The sequence below is a fragment of the Opisthorchis viverrini genome, assembly GCF_000715545.1.
Source record: "Opisthorchis viverrini unplaced genomic scaffold opera_v5_242, whole genome shotgun sequence".
Taxonomy (NCBI): domain Eukaryota; kingdom Metazoa; phylum Platyhelminthes; class Trematoda; order Opisthorchiida; family Opisthorchiidae; genus Opisthorchis; species Opisthorchis viverrini.
Genome location: NW_008751898.1, coordinates 715,886 through 738,266, shown reverse-complemented (window position 1 = coordinate 738,266; position 22,381 = coordinate 715,886). Strand labels below are relative to the sequence as shown.

General features: G+C 41.5%; 1 protein-coding gene across 1 annotated transcript; it reads left to right on the top strand.

The window, feature by feature from the left end:
- Positions 1-1,040: 1,040 nt before the first annotated feature.
- On the top strand, positions 1,041-21,875 carry T265_08868 (hypothetical protein; the record flags this gene model as incomplete). The annotated part of the gene is made up of 8 exons (XM_009174785.1): positions 1,041-1,294; positions 5,121-5,191; positions 7,899-8,083; positions 9,954-10,074; positions 12,546-12,785; positions 17,298-17,348; positions 19,141-19,401; positions 21,558-21,875. 8 exons carry the CDS (start codon positions 1,099-1,101, stop codon positions 21,618-21,620), a joined length of 1,188 nt encoding a protein of 395 aa, XP_009173049.1.
- Positions 21,876-22,381: the final 506 nt, after the last annotated feature.

Genomic DNA, 22,381 nt, shown 5'->3' with positions numbered 1-22,381 from the left:
ATAATCGATGAACGAAACTGCGGCAGCTGCAACCACTGTACGACAAGTACGCAGTTATTACAGCTGACAATGACGATGATGATGATGATGATGATGATGATGATGATGATGATGATAATGAAAACCCAGTCAGTTGCCTGGAAACATCACGAACAATAAATTTAGCTAGATTCGCAAAACCAAATCTGTTTGCAAATGAGTGTATTTCGATAAAAAAGACCCAGTCTGTTCGATTCCCACTTACGTTTTACCAAAAAGGGTAAAATCATGTTACTTTTCTCACCCACTTTTTACCACTTTTTGTGCCCACTTTTTTACCATCCGCGAGTATAGCCATAAAGAATGTGAGTGTGGAACGGGTTGAGATGCATCGTCGCAAGACTGCGGTCTCATAATAAGCCTCAGAGTATTTTGAACGATGCCCCGCAGAATGATATGATTTTCATTGTTTCTCAAAAGTGACAACGTGTTCTCTTTTAACAAACGCCTTTTGAATAAGGCAGTTTCAACACTCCCAGAGCATGCTTACTGAGGAAACCACGGGTGTCAACTACGACCCGGAAGATCTATTGCCTATATCCAAAGCAGCTAAAGTCATTGATCATTTTGACTGTACCTGTTAAATCTGGTAACCCTGTCAAAACATATGGCACCTCGTTCATGCCAATGATTTTCACACTTGGCCCAGTATGACTAACACTTAGTGCCTGATGTGCTACGCGTAACTATGCTAGCGCTTACCGCACCTTGGAGGGTATTTAGAATTCTTTGTCCCTTCTTCGGTCGCGTGTTTTCATGCCAAACATTCTTACATTCGTTGGGCTTTATCTTGTCTGACCGGAACTATTGGTAACACGACTTCGAATCGGGAGCTTCTCTCTTTTTGTCTAATATTCTCCCATAACCCTTCCGCCTTCATTTTCTGCATTTACTTTCTATGTCCGTGACCTTGCTCTTGAAAAATAAACTATGGACCGGAAGGAGTCATATGGCCATCTAAGTTTATTGATCCTTTTAAAGATGATAATCAGCTGACCAGAAGAAAACGCACATCCAACATCAGACCAGTCTAGAATCATTGGTGGAAAATAAAACGAGATGCGAGAAGCCCCGTGTAACTTATGGACAATGATATCAGACAAGTATAGTCTGAGCAATGACAGTACAGAAGAAACCGAAGATGATTCCATGGATGAACTAAGGCGTTACTCGCGTATTGACAACGTCATGCGGCTTCTTATTACGGGAAAATTGGAATCTCGACGCTACACCTCACATATTGCTCAAAAGCCAGGTGAGTGGCTAACGTAGATGTCCTACGACTCAAGTGGTACAGTCGCAATTCACCCTGTCGCATCATGTCTGGTTGTGTAATGTGCCAATTTGTTATTCAAAAGCCAACCTTCCCGCTTGCTTGCAATCGGAAAAGAATTAAAATTGTGGAACTAAAACTTTGATATGGTTAATTACCCCTGGGAACAAAATTAGACGGAGCAGCTGTAGTAGTGGAATTTTATAGTTGTGCAAAGTAATACTAGTAAGTGAAATAGTCTAACTAACCCAGTGTAATAATAATACCGGAACCCAAAACAGGTACAAATACTGCTAACACTAACATAGTTGTTTAACATGAAGAAACAGATGGAGCTTACGAAAACAATTTCTTGCTAGGTGAACAAGTTAGCTGAAAAGGTTGATTATGGAAACATGAAGCCAGGGTGAGTTCCTCTTGCTCACACGGTCCTCAATTTAGCCACATGACAAAGTATTGAGTTAAAATTGCCTACGAGTAAATGTATATCAAGCGGAAAATCTGAATAAAACCTGAAACGAGGGATCCATCCATCCATCCATCATCCATCCATCCATCCACCCATCCACCCATCCAGCCATATGTTACAAAACTGTGTTGTAGAGTTAGTTCCGTTGTCATGGATGGGTGCTTTGTCCATAGGTATGGTGGCTTTCAACGTATTGCCCTTCGCACGCAATTTTCTTTTTAAAGATCCCGCCTCTGAATATTTTCGTTGTTCTTCTTCTTGCTAAGCTCATTTGGAAGGATTATTCATTTTAAGAGTAGTGCTTGATACTGAAGTTTCTTTTGTTGAAGTCTAATTGGACTCAATATGAAGTGGTCCATCGCCAAGTTGCGTGTACTCTGTCTTTCGATCCAATAAACCGTTAGGACTAATGCGAAATCGCGCCTGGACAATGAAATGACTGTCCAAACAAGCGTTTACTAGACCCAAAACTTGTTATTAGTAGCCAAACAAGAATCTCCAGCGGGTTTTCGGCGTCCGGGTGGTTAGCTAATGATGAGATCCTAACGGGTCCACAAATCGCTCAGTGTTTAAACCACTGCTGATGAGCCCCTTGTGGCCTAGCGCTTAGATAAACTTTACCTACAGTGATAAATCTCAATTGAATTTTTCTTGAAACTCCTCATTCCACCAAAGACTAGGAGGGTAACCTGGCTATCCTTTCAAACGTTGAACTTTATTTACAGCGGTTAAACTGAGAGTAGTTTCGCCCTTTTAGATGAGATAATTCGGATTTCTTTAGCCCGTGCTGGTCGAACGGTGGTAACCTCAACTTTCTGCCTATCTCGAGTTCTGAGCATAGACTAACCGGAATAATCCCACTAGAAGAGATGAAGAAAATGATGAACTATAATGGGCTTAAATAGTCTTTGACGCCAGTTAGTTTTTGCAAACGTTTTACAGTTTGCAAATGTCTTGTGAACTCACAAACCTATAGTGGAGGGTCGGTGGGGTGAACTCCAATCTTGCGGGCGTGGCGACCATTATCTCGGTTTAATAGGTACAATAACTCAAAATAATTACACGTAGTGCATTGTCTATTTATGGCGTTGATCACATTTAAAATGATTTATACTCGACTAAGATTGTACTCTACGTTCAAGCATTCCATCATATACCCAACTTGCTTGTGTACTTACTGCAATGTCGAAAGCATTTTGTGGGTACAACTTTGCTATTATTGAAATGTTAAAAATCGCCTCATCACCATTCATCCGGAGTGGATATTATAGCCCACCTAAAATAACTCACGCAAAAATTTGAACGAGCTGCGTTCCCTCGTTTGCACTGTCAAAGATGCTGTCGGTGGTGTACTGATATAGATTTTCTTTGTCGATTTCCAGAACCGAAAGCACTCACAGTTGCGGAGAATATCCTCTGCATGAATCTGCTTTAGTCATGGTGACTACGATTGAATAATAATGGAAAATAACCCAATATCACGGCACCTTGTGTAAATTTTTAGTTAAATAGTTAAAGTATATAGGTAGAACGAAGTTCTGGAGCATTTCTGCGGAAGACTGAAGCACAATTGTGGTGCAACTAAATTGATATGCATGACCAACTCCTTGCTCAACCCCACTGTTGTATTCAGCTGTCAGAGGCAGGAATATCAGCGTTGGCAATGATACATAACTGCCGTACGAACACAGAGTTTATTTGATTATACTGAAAGTAAAAGGAAGAGCAAGCAGTGGGTGAGGGACTTGATGCTTGCCTTTTGCAGGTATTCTGAGATGTCTACATACTCAAGCGCGTTACTGGTCAATCCGTAATGGAGCTGATAGCATGAACTTCAATGACGCTTGCAAAGTCTCCAGACAAGCGCAGACGAATAGCAAAAGCTGCCGTTCGACTACTGTTTTACCGTCAGGCAATCCAGGCTCACTTAAATGGCGCAGTGATAAGCGTCTAGAGGAATCACCGCTGCAATGAGGTGTGATATTCCCCTGAAACTCGAAGAATTCGACGGATGATATTAGGCCTTTTGTGCAAGGGTCATTGCAATGTCTCGACGTTTTTCCCCGCATTTACTAACCCAACATCACTTCGGCATCACCAACCTATATATATTAATACATTCACCCTGAAGTTATCCCACTGTGTATGACTAAACGGCAGATCTCTTTGGGATGTCATTCAATCACTTAGACTTTCATGTAGGTACGCCTATGGAATTCACATTGTGTATTGCCTGTACACCGACACTGTTGATCGTATAGAAATTCAAGATTTACATCTAACTACCAGAGCCAAACCGTAGCTAAGCAAATGGAAATAACGGCACTGCAAGGTAACACGTTTGAAACGTTCGATGTTGGGTGCTGACAGAAGTGGTTAAAGTGCTCGACTCAAAATGGTGAGCACTATATCTGACAGTAAAAAACACTTGAGCCTGCCCTGTACAGCTGCTTCTCATCAGGGAGTTGGTTTTCTTTCTAAATTTGGAAGAGATATGGCCAGGATGTCTTACAAAGGGCTGGCCCCTGGTACCAGAAATTTCAAAAACCATTTCAGTGAATTGAGGGATGATCTGACGAAGCCAAACGATCGTGGTCACTTCCTGCGGGTATGAGAGAGACTTTGAAAGAAGATTCACTGTATTTTTGGCAGAAAAGCTGCCAGTTTGAAAAAGGTAGCCTCGGACTAAATGTTCACTCGGTCTTAGCAAAAGAACTGCAAGCATTCCAAACAGCACTTCACCAACTCAGTGGATCAGTAGCTTTAGAAAGATGGAGTTATTGTTCTTTCAATTCCATTCGGTAAGGGCACAGAGTTGGTCAACGGTAACTGAAACTATACTCACAAAACAACCAGTTGTGTGGGTTTTTTCCTAGTTCCTTACAAGCACGATTCCGATATGCATTAGTCACCAACCAAATAATGCATCGGGATACAAGCCGTCCACATCAGCTGAATTCCCCATTAAATTGTACTACTTCCAATGTCATAAGTCATATGAGTCTCAGACTGACATTTTCGTTGCTCAGGTGCGTATACTGCCAGGTTTTTAGACCGCTGCTAGTCTGTTCACCAGTGAGCTTGCAATTGATGCTACTTACTCAGCACGCGCATTGGTGTAACGCTTTAGGTGTATACGCAAGCGAAACTTTTCCCATTTGGATCTCACCACATGGTCTGTTTCCTACTTGTTTCTTTGGGATGCAAATGTCAGTCACTCTTTCGACGAATAGAAGGAGTTGGGTTGCGGTAATTCAGAGACCACATATACATGCACGTCGCTTTTGGCTCTACTAGGGAACCATTGACAAAACTCTTCACATATTTCCTGGTTTCCAGATACACATCTTATTTCCTATATGTCACAGGAAACCGATGAGACAGTCAAACAGGCCAGGGCTTCGTTCCGCGTGAGTTTGCCATGTGTTCAAATTTTTCGCTGCCAAAATTAAGCAACAATCATCAACAACAAAGATTTTGTCAAATACATGCATGATACACCCTTGTTCGCCCGTCGTTTTGGCACACTATGCGGGCGAGGTGTGCGTTGTCCTGTGTGTGACCATTAGACTATTCCTCAGATGGTCAGAATAGCTTTTGTCAAGCTGTCATTTGTCTGAAGTGAGTGACTACCTAATATTCTTGTTGCGCCGCTACATTGATTCGCCTATCAATCACTACTAAGAAGCACTTGATTTACGAACACGACGTTATTCATGACATTGGTCGCGAAGTTTTGCAAGTCAGTCGCTGAGTTCGGCAAACAGATCAATAGCCATCTTATCAGAAGACAATAAACGCACCCGAGAAACTAGTATTTAGAGAATGACCAGACTATGCTTAGTTTTTTTGTGTTTAGAAAATCAACTTGTCGCACTGCACCCGCGGGAACTTTTATCATTCGACGGCTGATCCTCGCAGTTTGTGCGCTCACCCAAGAAATTGCGTCTCCATATGGCTCGGCACATATGTCCACCTGCGCATGCATCATTGCATGCGTAGTCATGGTCGCTAACCTTTTCTCATACATGTGAATGTGCGACAGGCAGGAAGTAATTCCTGTATCGCTCGAACACGACAGTACGTCAGTGGAGCTAAGCCAAGGGTTTCAAAATAGACTGCATATCGGCTCCTCAATAGGCCACTCGAGCTCGATCAAGCCGCATGCTGAACAGGAAAGAATGTATACAGACAACAAGGCTTGATGAGCAAGACGCGACAGCGGGTAGCCGGCTGTTCAGTTTTCACTTGAAGGGCAGGAACCTTTCATCTGAACCCCAAAAGCTCCAGACAACATGAGTCAAACAAGCCTTTAGTTGCAGTTCCAAGTTTGACCGTTCGTTGGACTGTAGCATACTTAAATGGTAAATTCATGCGGTTTGCGGAAAGAAATGACAAATGTTGTAGTTTTTAACAGACGGTCTTAACTATGTTAGAAAAACAAATCAATTGGCCAGCTTTCATGGCTAGTTGGCAGTGACGAAAATATAATCAAGATCTGAAGCTGTTTTGGACGAAATTAGGCGAAATTTCATTTCTTCTTGTTAGATAGTGACAGGGTGTTTGTAATGAAGGATGTTAGATACTGCATAATTTTAAAAATCTAGCGACAGCAAGGTTTCACCATATGCTGCCATAACTCCAATCTACCCTCGAGGTTTTTAAGCACCGTCAGAAGCAGGACATAGCTAAAATAAACTTTCTATTCAGAAAGGGCCTGCACTGACTTTAAGGCTTAGATGACCAGCCAGTCAGGATATATGATCACGTGGTTCTCGTACCACGTGTTGGTTTTTAACCAACCACGATTCGATCACTAACCAGTGAATTTTACCTTGAATGAGACTGTGTTACATCACATCAAACGTGCATGTCTAGTATATATATATATATATTCATACATGTTAGAGTACCCTTTATGTATATTGTTTTGAAATGTAATCACGGATTCTACGCCAAACAATCACGGTCCTTCTGTAATGCTTCTTTGACAAGAATCTGGGCATCTCGAATGTAATAATTTTGAGCTGTTGCCTTGGTGCGGGCATGTCTAGATATATATATATATATTCATACATGTTAGAGTACCCTTTATGTATATTGTTCTGAAATGTACTCACGGATTCTACGTCAAACAATCACGGTCCTTCTGTAATGCTTCTTTGACAAGAATCTGGGCATCTCGAATGTAATAATTTTGAGCTGTTGCCTTGGTGCGGATATACCGCCACGAAGAGACTGGACGTTACCGTGGTGTGACGGTTTGCGCACCTCAGCGATCCATTGAGCTATACTGGAGAGTGTCCCGCGACAATCACAGTCTCTCACACCAGGTTGGTCAATGGTTAGAGGTCTGACAAGCACAGTCTCCTGGCCCCCCAGGTTGGGGGTTGGAACGTGTGGCGACTTGTTTCGTAGAAATGGTAATGCATTTGCATTTCCCGCCAAACATCGCTGCCTTGCGATTAGGCTTTTGAGCTAAAGGCTTTGGTTGAGGACCCTAATCGTCCTCCTGTCTAGGTGTGAGCGCCCTGGCAGTATCCCAGCCCACGTACAACCATGAATTGTCATGGTTGTACGGCAGTGAAGCAGCGGTGTTAAACACTGATCCCATGCTGTCGATGATGATGATGATGATGATAATGATGATGGTGCGGATATAAAGACCTTGGCAAAAGATAAAGCGTTCTCAATAGAATGCTTTGTCGGTCATGGTGAGCCCAGCCTTGATTACCGATTTCTAGGTTGGATACTGCCGTTTGGTAATTCTGAATATGGCATAGAAAACCGATCTTTCCCGTTGCAGCAACAGTAACATCTGTCGGTTTAACTTGAGGCTTCAATGGTTTCTAAGAATGAGAATCCCTGCGTATTTCTGAACCACCCAGAACATAACTTAGTGGGGACAGGTATGTCTGACAGTGAAATGGCTTTCACAAAACCGGTAAACTGGTTCTCAAGATCCTAAATTCGTAATTTTTAGGCGTGTTCAAGTCAATACTTGTGGTTCACTCAAAAACCGCCCATTCTAAACGTTTTTTCTGGCTGACATTTAGAGGTAAAATACAGAAGCATTTTGTAGCTGAAATGTTTGTCCGCCTTCATTCTCCTTTTCAGATGTTCAGTTTCATCAAAGCATGGTCCAAGGCATACGAACATTTAGACAGACTAACTCCACTGACTTACATCAGACTAAAAAATAAACTTGAAAAGTGGTTTAGGGAGTCCAATTTGAAACGTCGCGTGCTCAGAAGATCACAAATAGTGTACAATCCAGGAGTCATGGATATAGTCCCTGAAAAGTGAGTGGTGCCAGTTGCTGTGCTTGTGAATTACATTTTTCAACTCGATCAGGCCAAAAGTACCTCAATAACATGAACGAAAAGGACTATATTATGCGATTTGATCAAATAGATACTGCATCAGGCCGCCTCATGTTTCACTCGATACGATATTCAAAATATCGCGATACATATTTTTTGTAATGCACTACTCATAAAGTTGCTAAAAACTCCTCGACAACCAACGACCGGTTTCACTCTTGTTGGGGCTCATCAAGTCGGCGCATTCCCTAAGTTTCTGTCAGCCTTACGTCCTACTTGAAGCCAAATTGCATGAAATTAGAGAACTACACTCATTTGCAAAATAATTCGGTTTAGCGAGGGACTCACCTGGAACCCAGCTGAATCTCTCGTTTGCGGTGTCTTCGTTTTCAGTCAAGCCCGTTTAACCTACAGAAAAGTATTTCTACTTCAGCCTTAGACATCATCAAGGGATACACTTGATTTCATTTGACTGATATCCTTCAGACGTACCCAAACCTGGAAGAGAGAAAAAGCATTATCTGGAATAAAACATCCATCCGAGTACATTGGTGTTTTCGATTTCTAACAAAAAGATAAACCACCCCGTAATCAAGCGTCAATACAGCCCAGAGAAAGTCTGTGGAAAAAATAGAGTAAATGTTTTCCATTTTCAACGCTCTTTGGAGCGATAAGGCGCAAATCCAGTTTCCAGCTGTATATATCATTTCTAATCAGTGTGGTGATATCTCATGACCAGTTGCACACTGGTCTTTAGGTCTAATGATGTGGGCAACGCTAAAGAAGGCTGTTTATGTGAGAGTAAAATTAGAACCTTGAGCCATTTCAAATATTGATGTCTTCCCAGATGGGGACCCCGAGACGGGCACCATCAGCGGTTAGAGACATTATCAAACATGGCCCAGTCGCGCCTCCAATGGCGCTCATGCATCCACGCTATTGTCTTCAATGCATAGCTCCCTTCCCAATCCCCCTCATTTGATAGTCCCCCGACAGTGCTGTATTTACGCACTAATTTACCGACTTGCCTCCAATGCGCAGCTATCTACTGCACCTCCCCAAATCATCGGTGAACGAAACTGTGGCAGCTACAACCACTGTATGACAAGTACTTGATCCTTACGGCTGACAATGGTGATGATGATATCTGGTTTCCAAACTCCCAATTTCCATAGGCGAATGAGTGACAATTTTGTTAGCATCTCTTGACAAGTGGGAATGGACTTGAAATACCAACCAAACAAGTAACCGACACTTTCACTCACATAGACTATTTTGCCGGAATCTAATCTTAAACGCAGCCCTTCAATATCTGGTCTTTTTGGTCTACCTTTTGAGGTCTAATCAGCCTACAAAATACTCACCGATGTAGGCAAAAAATTATACTCCTTAATTTAAAATATACGCAAGAACAGCAACCCCCGCTTCTGCTGATGTCTTCGGTGCGAATTTACTGAACGAGTTCAGTCAAATGCCACAAAAGTTTTTTTTAATAAAAAAATGGATATAACCGGTGAGATAAAATGAACTTCTATTGTCCCTTGGGTATCTGTAATATCCTTAATCGAAGTAATTTTTCTCGCCGAACTGGCATTTGTGGTTGCATGAATTTCGTGGTCAAGCCAGTTAGCAAAATATGTGAGCTGCTGTACTGCAGAGGTTTACTGTGCCCCAGGGACATATTGCAGTATACATTGATATATCTACTAGTTTGTTCAGGTTTTTTGTATATGCACGCTCAAGTTCTTTGCAGAAACGCGGTTCACCGGACATTCATCAACATATTTCAGCATGCTAAGCGGATGTCAAAAAGATTACCATTGCCTATTTTATCATTATTATTTCGCAGTCGCTTGAAATTCAAAAGAATATGGGAAAGGATACAGAAGGAATATGGGGTGAAGCGCTTGATATTGAATAATATAATCAAACAATCAGAACTCGCCAACAGAATGCAAGAAAAACAAAAGGTACGTTTGAGACATTACCAAACGTTTTTCGGCATACTCATGAATTAAAATGAACGGTTATTCCATCAAGGAAGTTTAAGCTCAAGAGTATTTTGCTAGTACGATCTCTCACAAATGCCCATTGTGTGGCTAGTGGGTATCATTTATTTTTTATTTTTTATGCGCTCTAGCTAACCTATCTTAGAAATGGGTACAAATGTAATTGTGAGTCAAAAAGACGCCTTGAATTGCTTGGATTCTAGAAGGAAGCATTTCACAGAAAAACGTTTCGAGTGTTACCTGTGTGAAAAATTCAAACCGATTGAGTCACTAATACTGATTGAGACGCAAAAACGACACACAGCTGTGGTTTCTTTATCAAAAGTCCATTCAAAAATTCATTTTAATTGATTTCAAATATAAATTATCAACAGTCAGAAACGAATATAATTAGCATAGCCATAACTGTTTGCTCTGAAGATATAGAATATCAAAACAATTTTTTCTTTTTGAATATTTTAAAGTTTGCAGGAAGTCTGTAAACGTCCTATAATTCCAGAAACACAGCTATCAGCTGTGAATGGCCAAGTTATTCACAGCTTTCCGAAACAGTTTATACAAAAGCTGGTCCTTGACTGTCATTCAAATGTTCCTCGATAGATGAACTAATCACATTGTATCCGTTGAGCTGGCTTGGCCACGTGCCACGAATGCCACTCGACCGATTTTCTCGAAGGGCTTTTTTCGCACAACCACGTGAAGGGTGGAAGAGAGCCAGAGGCGGTCAAACAGTGACTTGGCAGTGAAGTATAAAAGTCGTTACCAGCAAACTCAACTCCACCGTTCACTGTCGTCTTCCTGGATGGGGACCCCGAGACGGGCCATTTCAACAGTTAGAGACATTGTCAGACATGGCCCAATTTTCTCGAAATTTACCGCACAATGGTTATGCTTATTTTGGCGCTAGAGTTATAGGATGCCATGTAACATTGGTACAGTCAGTGAAGTGGCAGTTCAATTTGTTTACCGACGTCTGACTCCTTCTGCCACCGATTAGCGTGAACCATTATGTACTCATTCGACTTGAAGCGAAGAATGGCAATACACAATTGAAAACAGAACTTCTTACGCCTCGTTCCTACTGAACTTCTGATGATTGCTTCGTTTAAACGGCTTCATACTACACAAAGGCTGTTCGACCGCAATAACCCTCGGTGTCCATCTTTCATTTCAACCCAGGGGAACACGAGAGCTGCTCTGGCCAACACGGGGGCGGTTAAAATACTGAGACATTGATCAAAACGAGTGAGCAAAGTAAAGAATCATTGACTAACGGGATCAGCCATTGGTTAGTGCTTTGAATTTATGTAAACCACTGCCATTCAGTACTGAAAAATGACGGCTCTCGTCAGCCTGGAAGCTAGAAAACGGTTAAAAGATAGCAGTTATCTGAAAGCGATGAAGCTTCTAAAAATCTGCGACGTTTAGACGCGGAAATTACAGGAATAGTCAGGCTTTGTTGTCACTGCAGCAATTATTGGGCTCCGTTATGTGGATACCGTTTTGCTTGCATCAAAACGGGCGCAGAGGTCAGGCCGATGAAATACCAACAAGCATACAGTTTCATTGGTTTTTGGTGCCCACCCGCCAAGATGCTCTAAAGAGGGTTGGGACATTGTCGAGCTGAATGTTTTCGTTCCCATACAGCCCTATTTAATTAGTGAAACACTGAAAAACGAGCAGCATATTGTAATGTCTTCCATCGAGAGCTCACCCACTAAAAGCCGCTTTGCACGGTGATGATAGTGTTCCCCACAGAGAGGCAAACTATTGACAGGGGAAGTGTGACTTGAACGATCCGAGTTACCATACATCCCCTATGTCTCACGGCACCTGTGTTTTCCGAGGAACCCCTGAATGTAAAGAAGTCAAACAACCCGGGATATTTATTACCCCATTGAAAGGAAGAAGGCCTTCGCTGTGGATTCATTTATTGGAAAATGCCAACTGAACAGTTACAGACCACTGGACAGGGAAGCAAAACTCTCATATGCATTTTGTTTACAAAACTGAATATCCATCTTCTCCTTGAACGCGTCCTTCTTACATTTCCTGGATATTCATTGACTGTTACTCAAATTCAAGCAAACGCTACAAGGAAACTCCAAAAATTCTGTAATAGATCTTACTTTTCAAGAGACACAAAAGGAATTTACGAGAGGACATACTACTCGCAAGCCCTCCCATCAGTAGTATCACCGTTGCATTAGTAGTCAACCGCTTCAACAGAATAACCAGTAAAGTCCAAATAACTGCAGATCACTTCATGCTGAATTTTTATCCAGAGCGTTTGTCTAGTCGCCTTGAATAAAGGCACGTAGTCACATTCACTTTGACATTTTTATCAGGATCAGTCTTAAGTTTTGTTATTAATATGATTACTAACAGTGTCCGCCTCATTACTTTCTCCAAAATCCTTTGTTCTCTAAAAGGCGCAGTTTCAGTCAGTCGCCAAAACTTTGGCCGCAAAAGAGCGACAACATATTATCAGTATGAAACAAAGTGGTTTCATTTCGCAAAAGGAATTACAATTCTATCTGGATTATCTCAAAAATAAAACACGTCAATCGGAAACAGAGGCTAGTGTACCGAAGCCGGAAATCATACGCAAAAGTGAAAAAATTCCTTTTGTCGAGACGTCCAGTCCGGAAAAATTCAGCATTGAACCACTGGTCAGTGTGTTGCAGCTTGGTTTGAATAAAAAGCATTGCTCACTCGTGCCTGATTTATGTCTTTTGTCTCGAAACCTATTAACTAGGCCTGCAAATGCTCAACTCGTGCAGAGTTTGACGTGGCTACCTGTGACATATGAGTAAACAATAGCTAATGAATGTTGCACACTGGGCCAAAAGAACCTGCGAATAAATTTCATCTCTTAGTGAGCCGAATTTTTCAGAGTTTCGTGAAAAATTGTTAGAGAGTGGATTTGACTTAACGTAGCAAAGTTTAGCCTTGAAATATGCCTTTATGACACTAGTCAGTCATATCCAGTTTGCAACAGTATTCATCTTCCTACACTTTGTCATTAAAATACGTATGGTATCAACCTAGTGATTTAGTCTACTTAGGACAGTGTAGATTAGTACCTAAGCTCCTGGATGCTTTTATGCAAACCAATTAAAACAATTGTTATATGCCGCCTGAACGCTCCATATGAGTAGATACAATGACACAATATTGTTTGTGGCCGCTTAGTTTTACCATCTAGAATTCACTGACAATCAATGGGAGGCTACCTTATACTGAGACGACCAATTACTCAGATTTAAGGCTTCCTTATCGGTCGGAGCCTCGTAATTTACAAGTGAGCAAACTGGGAGCAAATTAATTCTTCGTGGAAGGATTTCCAAGGAAAGCAATACCTACAGCATCATTGGCTGGTTGAACAGGATTGCTGTAAACCGGTAAATATAAAACAAGCGAACCGAAATGTATCCGAGAAAGACTGTACTTGGAATTTCCTGGACTAACATTTTTTAATCAATTAGATAGTTGTGAATGCGGTGGATAGTATTGGTTCACAGTGAATACCATGTATAAAATGGCCCGGTATTTCGACCATCGATCTTAGTTTTTATCAAGAAATAAACGACGTTACTATTGAAACAAGCCAGCAAAGGAATAGAGGGCAACCGTTGCTACTCCATGTCCTAACCTGAGTGATGATAGCTAGCCACTTCTGACCGAAAGGTTAAGTTTTCAAACTAGGACCCCGAAAAATACGGGTTTGAGACACCATGGAGATGTGCAATGCCGGTAATCCCGAATGATGGAAGACAACCAAACGGAGCTTCTGAGGTTTCAGTGTAGCTTTGTTCACTTACGGAACGAAACGTTCTTTAGAAATCCTCAATGCTTCTCACACTACCAGGGATAAACGAGGGACTATAGGGCACCACGAATACGGCTGTTCACAGGTTGGTCAGTAAATAGGCAAGTGTACCGTGACTGACTTGCAAGTCATGTGTTCTGGTGAAAGGAAGAAAGCCTTCGCTGTGGAGTTATTTATTCGGAAATGCCAACTGACCGGTTACAGACCACTGAACAGGGAAGCAAAACTCTAATCTGCATCTTAGTTACAAAAACTGGGCACTGATCTTCTCCCAAACGAGTCTTCTTGAACTTTTCTGGAGATTAATTGACTCCACTCATTCGTCGGTCAAATCCAAGCAAATGATACAAAGTGGCTCCACGAATTCCGCAACAGATCTCTTTTTTTTCAATAGACGCAAGGCGAAATTCTATGAACAACACATACTACTCGAGTGCCTCCCCATCAGTAGTATCACCCTTACACTGGTAGTAGTGCGGGATGCGTTGTGTGCTGGTCCGACCAGTCTTTTTGCAAATAAGCAGTTCGGTGCAACTGGCAGATATCTCAATGCCGGCAGATATGTTGTAGGACATTGGTGCCACACAAATCGCCACTGAGTCAGCTCACTATCTCAGGCTTTGATAGGGAGTAGTAACGTTGTACGAATTTCGCAAAGAATAAAATAGGAGTTTGACGGGACTAAGCAGAGTTGTTATTTAGCGAGGAGTATTCACGATGTAGTACGTGTCGTTGGATGTGTTTAACATGTGCTGACTTGGAAAATCAGCTTATAACATCAAAAAATCCTCGATATTTCAAATTGTCTTCGTCCTCGCAAATTTCACGCATAAATAAATACCTGAATAGTCAAATAAACCTTTTGCTGAAAAGCATCAGGGATGGTCCACTTAGCAGTTTTGCGCGAACACATACCTGACTGGCGTTGAAAGCATAAAATTCACCTCCGATCTGTCGATTGTTTCTAACTTAGTTATGAATTCATTTAGCGGTCCAAAGTATTAGTTGCCTTTGGACGACTTTTGTTTTAACGTTCAAGCTCATGGGTGCTTTTACTGAACGGAATTAAAACGTCAGAAAACTTTGGTTTCTGCACGCTAAATCATCACCGTTTTCAGAGACAGCAACATCAGTGTTTACACTGATGTGTCACTGCCATATAACCACAAAGTTTGCTTATGTTTGGAATATTAGAGTAATAAGAAGGTAAAAGAATGGGTGAGAGGTGGGACCTGATACTGACCGGTCTCAAGCACTCTAAAGTGCTGAAACCTTCAAGTGCTCAACAAGGCAGTCTGGAAAGAAACTGACAACAGAAACGTCACTAAAACCCTTCAGCCCCCATTTCTGCAATATTTCAAGTCAACTGCAGAGGAGGCCACGGGAATCACATCCTGGTGAATATATGGCACCAGCAACACGTAAATCCTTCGCAGCCTCTTATTCACCCCTCTGTCAAGTCATACGTTGTCCACATTGCGGTTGACGCCATTCGGCAAGAAAGATGAATAACAACACTGGCCATGGTAGACGATAGTTCGGCACAACTAGCAATTGGCCAGGCCACCGCAGTTGTTGGCCACGGTTAAACTACCTGCTGCACAAAAATATGCTCATTTTTTAATTACCTTGTTGCGACTTTGCTCACTGAAACCCTTCAGTCGCCATTTCTGCAATATTTCAAGTCAAATGCAGAAGAGGCCATGGGAATCACATCCTGGTGAATATATGGCACCAGCAACACGTAAATCCTTCGCAGCCTCTTATTCACCCCTCTGTCAAGTCATACGTTGTCCACATTGCGGTTGACGCCATTCGGCAAGAAAGATGAATAACAACACTGGCCATGGTAGACGATAGTTCGGCACAACTAGCAATTGGCCAGGCCACCGCAGTTGTTGGCCACGGTTAAACTACCTGCTGCACAAAAATATGCTCATTTTTTAATTACCTTGTTGCGACTTTGCCGAAGACATTCGACAATAGCAACGCTTGTGAGGCGTCTGTGTTCAAATAACTGAAGATGCCTCTCATCATAATGTTCGTAACAAGCGAGTCCAAAATCTACTACGGCCTCGCGCCATTTATAGGGCACTTTTCGACAAAATGTTCCAGGCTGTCTGATGGGCATTTAGTGGACACTGATCAACATCGCCCGTGCCTCTATAGAATCTATAAAATCTAATCTATACTTAAAGTCGGTCGTGCTTCCGTAGAGTGTCTGAACACTCACCGGCTTCTGATGAATTGATTCAATGATTGACTGGTCTTCATTTTTTTTTCCTCGTTCCTTATCGAGGTTTTAAGGAGAGACCCAAATAAGTCCAGACGCAGCCCTGATTGGTGTCAATCTATTATATCTGAGTGTGCTATATGATGCTCCCTCGTGCCTAGGGAAATCGTGGTATTTTGCCTAGCCTTAATTAGTCATGGCAAAGTCATGATGAAAAAGACATCGTGAACAAAACACGTACATGCGTTCATTCTTATGGGCATGTCTTTTGGGCAAATATACTCGGTACATTCGCAAAATGTAGCTTTTAAAGAACAGAGTTAACTGTGTTCAATTTGGCGTTATCGTATCTGGTAATTCTTAGCCGTTTCTAGAACACTAAACTTGAATACATATAAAAATCCCAAACTATTTCCTCTCGCTTTTCATTGGGTCAACATGGTTAAACTACTGGGCCCACAGTAAGCAAAAAGCATCAACAATTCTGTAGCCTTCGAAGCTCAACCCCAACTAACTTGATGTTTCATTTAGATTTGCATGAGATATATCTATTTATGCTGTTACTCATACCATCCTTATTCAAAAAGGTATCACTGTTCCCGAAAGTACGTATGGTATCTCGCTTGGGTTACTATGTGTTTATATTGGAGAACCAAAACTGATGATCACCTGGTACAGGAAAATGGATCTCCATTTCTTGTGGTGTGCCCTGTCCTACCTGTCTAATTGAGAGACAAATCGACTTCAATATCGCTGTGGGAAGGTTCAACCAGAATTGGAATACACACCAGCTTTGAGTGGGCTAGAACGACAAGTTTAGTAATTGAAAACACTTGCCATCAAGCATAGAGTACTACAGATGCACTTCCTTCTTCTCTGGGGCGTAACATTGTACAGACTTTTCGCAAGCACAGAAGAAATCGGAATATTTTTCACCTTTATAGTGGCGTTGATAATTGTTTTCCTTGAGTAAACTACGCAAATTAAGGCAAATATTTTGTGTTTTGTAAATCACTCTTTAAATTTGCAGTTTTTTGAGAAACTCTTACGTTTCACAACCACTGCGAAGTGAATTTTGTGTGATTTAGCTTGTTCACATTTCGATTTCCTCCGAATCAGCGTCGGTTCATGGTTAGAAGACTGAAGGAATTGATAACGACCTCACCGGAAGTAAGTGTTCTTCCATAAAAAATTATATTCACAACAACCCTCGATTTCTCTTTGCTTTTTTCAGCCAAGGTGTGCTGGTTGTCTCAGCGAAAAGTACACTGAGATCTCCATTCAAAAGCCACGCTTTTATTCAAACCGTATGTTACTTTGGGTACTACAGCCAGGGAAATCTCTCCCATAACTAAGTGTCAGTTCAAACTTTCTCGGTTAGCAACTAGAGGAAGACTGTGCCTTGTTGTTTCTTCACAAGATCTAAATTGGACGGACGAAGGCGAGCTTGTAATGATTTTGGTAAAATGAAACGAATAAATAACTGAAAAACCGCAACAAACTGGATAGCTCCACTCGAATTCGACATCGATTAATTAAACTCAGAAATGTTTGCATAAGTGTCAATCATGGCTAGACCTCACTGACTGGTTACGACATTTGTACTGTTTTGGTGTGATTGTATTATGTTGTATTATGTTCTACTTGTACTGCAATAGTTGAAGACATGAAAAATTATCCTATTTCGTAGGAACGCTTATGGTACCGGCTTGGTCCAACTGATTGAGGGCAACAATATTCAGACTACCTTGACAAATGTTTACGCCACTTATTGACCAAAATACTTCTACACAGAAGGTCAGATATTTTTATCCTGGAACAATCAACGGTGTTAAAACCTCAGAGCATATGCTCGAGAGAGCGTTTCTATGAAAAAGCTTTAATCTATCTTTCAACGGGAGGGTTTATATGTTTAAGAAACGGAAATTGCTCCGTTCGAGGTCCGCTCTGAATACAGCTAATACACTTCTCCAAATGTACAGAGATTTGTACGGAGGTTATCTGATGCAAGACTAATCCTGTTCTCAAACCATACGTAGTACTGACGCGAAGGATATTTTCAGCTGGTTAAAAGCCTGATATCTGTGTTGCTATTGTTCTTATCGTAGCTATGCAACCCTCAAGACCATGGCTGCGTGATGTTGGTGTTATCACGGGCAAGAAATAACCATTTTTGAGTAAATGACGTTTATTACATATTTGTGGCGTGATATCGACAATGACTATGGGGTCTAAAATGACCACAGGATCGTGATCACGTGCAGCATACCATGTGACGATTAATATATCAAAGCAAGTACCAAACTTTTGTGAATTAGTATCAGACAGAGAGCAGCAGAAGTGCTTCGTTTCACTCCTGACACGATATCAAAACTCTGTAGGAATCTGTGTTTTCGTTGTGAGTGGTAGTGGGGTTTGTTGTGTTCACATTCACATCACTTCGCTCGAACAGTTATCCTTTTGTCCTGGTACGATTATTCTGCTTAGTCCAAACCAAAGGGTTGTAGCACTTGACTTGAGTTTCTTTCTTGTTAGAGCTTACTACCAAGACATATTCCTGGTCAAGCCAGGGTTTGAACTACGGACGTTTAACATGCGAGGCGAGCATGTAACCACTACTTCACCAACGCACGTTAGACGCATCTGAATTATCACGTCTGAACAGGCGAACGTGTTCACGCTTGAGCGATATGATTAGTGTGCCCGACTCATCGAAAGGTTCAAATCCCGGCACGCCCAGATCTAGACGACATCCATTAGGTCTTGAACGCTGGCCACACACAAGCTAGTAGTGATCGTCAATGCAGCGCCGCACTATTGTCTAAAGTATTCGTACTGTTAGGCATAAACTCATTCCATAGTGAGGGACAGTCATGTGTAAAGATGAAAAGATCACTAGCTTTTCCAATTGTACCTAACAAAACTACGCTGCTTCTCTGTCTGTTTGCATCCATCCACACAGATAAAAGAAAATATACCTGAAACATTCTTTCATGACGCCCTGTCCACCGATGTGTGTCGTCTGTCACAAGAATCTTTTGACAGCTACACACATGAACAACTAGACTGGTTCAAGAAAAATTCACACATTGAAGATGAGGAATTCGATGATATTGGCAGTGAGCTATTTCGACAGTTTGGACGATACAGCAAGACTTCGAGTACTGGAACATTCCGGGACGAATCAATTAGTATATTTGACGAGGGTAATCCTGACCGTTACGTGAGTTATGATAAGAATTGTCCGTATCTTGGTTTCTTGTTCATAATCACACCACTCTCGTTTGAACGGTCGTGTTCCTGTTCTGGCGTAATTATTCCGGTGAGTCCACACCAAAGGGAAGCACTGGACTCGAGTTTCGCTCTTATTAGAGCTAATCAGCAGTGCATATCCAATGGCCGTGCTGGGATCTGAACCCCGGACATCTGACATGCGAGGCGAGCGTGTAACCAGTATTCCACCAACGCACGTTGGCCGCATCTGAATTTTCAAGTCTGAACAGGCGAACGTGTTCACCCTTGAGCGACGTGATTGGTGTGCCCGGTCTTGTTTGAAAATTCTCGCACAAAACCCTTGAGAATCAACCATGCCTCTTACAAGTTATCTGCTCAAAGTCATTAAGTTTAACATACAAGCAATTTAGTAGGATGATATTTGTGAGCAATGGTTTACACTAAAAAAGATTAAAATAACAAGCTCGGCTAAATTATAGGACCAACCTTCGGGAAGAGAAGCAGCTAAACCGAATATTTTGGCCGTTTCATCTTGGGGCCATCGGGTAGTTTCGGAGACAGATTTTGGTAAATTTGGACTTTGGTTGATTTTGAATGTTCAGGGCATTTGCTCCCGTAGTTGGGTTCGTACCGTTAGGTGATCCGGTGCTTTTCAGTTAAGAAACATAACCCGTTTGATTGTGTGGTAAGAAATGTACACCACTGTATTTTCTTTTTGAGCCTTCACCCTCTGCCAACATCTGGCAAAAGAACCTAAGATTTCCTCAGAATACCATAGATTTTCCCCCAAAGTGAAATGGTTTTCAAAGCAAAAGCGTAACCCCAGTATTAAGTTTAAATTTAAATTAAATTCAAATACTTCATATCAACCCTTATCCCGATTAACACATGTGTACAAAACACGATGTATAGACGATACCGAATTCCAAGTTACACAAACCCAAAATATCCCTACAATTTTTTCCCAGCTGACAGCAGTTCTAGCTTGGGATTTTGCAGCTGGGTGATGCTAAACTATTTCACCTTAGAGAAGAATGAATCATTTTCCGTTTGGACAGCTTCAAACCTTCAAAATCGCCTTTCGCTTTTCTCTAAAACAATGAGGGTTTCGACAAAAGATAAAGCTTCAAAGCATCTCTGGATCAATGCAATTATTTTGTGAGTTGACCCACTTTGGGATGAACTCGTTAACCTCTGCGGCCTCTCCGGATATCAGATGATCAGCCTCCTAATAGTAGGCTACTCTCGTTTAAATCGGTCTTGCGATTCCCGTTAGACCTGTTTTTTGTTTTTTATATCTGATGTTTGTTTTACTGATACAGCGTTATTGTTTGATGGCTTCAATTAAACTAATTGCTTGCCTGGCTTGCGTGCCGCGCTTATTCTAACTTTGTGTTACTGTCTCTCCTGATTTCGACCTGCGTAAGTGTGTGTGCAACAACAGCTGTTTTCGCAACTAACCACAGAATTTATTTTAAGAACGTCAAGTACTTTTAGGCCTCATGCCCACATTAAAGGTATTCTTGTTGGTTAATTCTGTGTAGTCAAAGGATGATTTAGATATACTGTTGGTTCAAGCTAAGTCGCCACAGAAATATGATCCGACAAAAAAAACGTATTTATTCATAACCTACAACAAGCTAGTTTGTGGGACCCTGTGTTTTTATAATTCATGCCCCCAAGACGAGCCATCCCACTCATAAAAAGCAAGAGCCGCGGTATCATCGTCTTGTTTTTCGACAGCACGGGGCACCAACTTGAAAGTGCTGTTGTGGATTAACTCCTCGTTACGAAGCAAATGACTGATCTGACGTTTTACGTTAGGACATTGTGATATTTTTCATTAAGTATTTCGTCATTCGCCCCCCCCCCAAGTTAATTCGTAATAAATTTTTGTATAACTTACTGCGCAGTTCAGGCACCTCTAGTAGTTGTTCACAATCCTTGTCCTCTGGTCCAACATCAAATACTGTCTAACGTTTGATTCGTCAAGATTATTGTTGGACTATTCCGAAAATTTTGTCACCTCCAAAAGGCTTTCTTAAACTGTCTTTGTTTACGGATAAACTGCTTACTAGAACGTCTGATAACTAACATCTACTGAATTTTTCGCGTGTTCACCAAGAGTGATTTGTTTCATTTCAGACGATAATGCAGCTGTTTAAAGCAGCTGAATCTATTTTGAAGCCAAGGAAATCTCAGCAGTGAATATGGGCTGCCAAGATAAAGTCTGCGCTTGTCAATCCAAGGTACATTAGCATTCAGTGGCCATTAGATTATCGGGAATTCAACCACGGTTCAAAAGCTGGATACACGGGTAGAAATGAGACTGCTTCGCAACGTTTTGTTGTTTATTTTGGTTGTATTTAACCAACCTTTGAAAGTATGTTTGTTCTTCTGGAAACTCATAGACTATGAGTAACGAATGTCGGATATCGTTTGACCTAACCGAGAATAACGGATGTGCCTGCTCAAAAGTACTGTACTTCTTACTTTTCGAGTTAAAAAAAATAAAACAGCCTACCTGTTAAAGAGATTTGGTAAACAATCGGTGGATTTATTGCTAAAACGATGACGACCAACTCGGTCTGAAGCATTTTCTAATTGATTATAAAACAGTCTAGTTAGGTTTGTTAGCAATTCCAATTTTGGCAATCATTACCAAACATCTCACTACTTTAACTCCTGCGGTAAGAACTGGGCTTGAGCTGCTGAAACTATTTTTCGATACATTTCCAACCGTTGTATGGAACCGTGTTACTTGTGTAGGAGAATACAAGCTCAGGTGAGAATGAGCGCATGACTCGCGTAGAACAAAATAAGGCAGAGAGAACGCCTAGAAAAAACACGTGGTATCTAGTTGCAATGTTTTAGGGCGGACAGTGTCGACTAATGCCAAACGTGAACAGGCCGCCAACTGGTTTTGGTCTGTGAACCTCTTTCTAGGACAGTATACATGAATACTATTG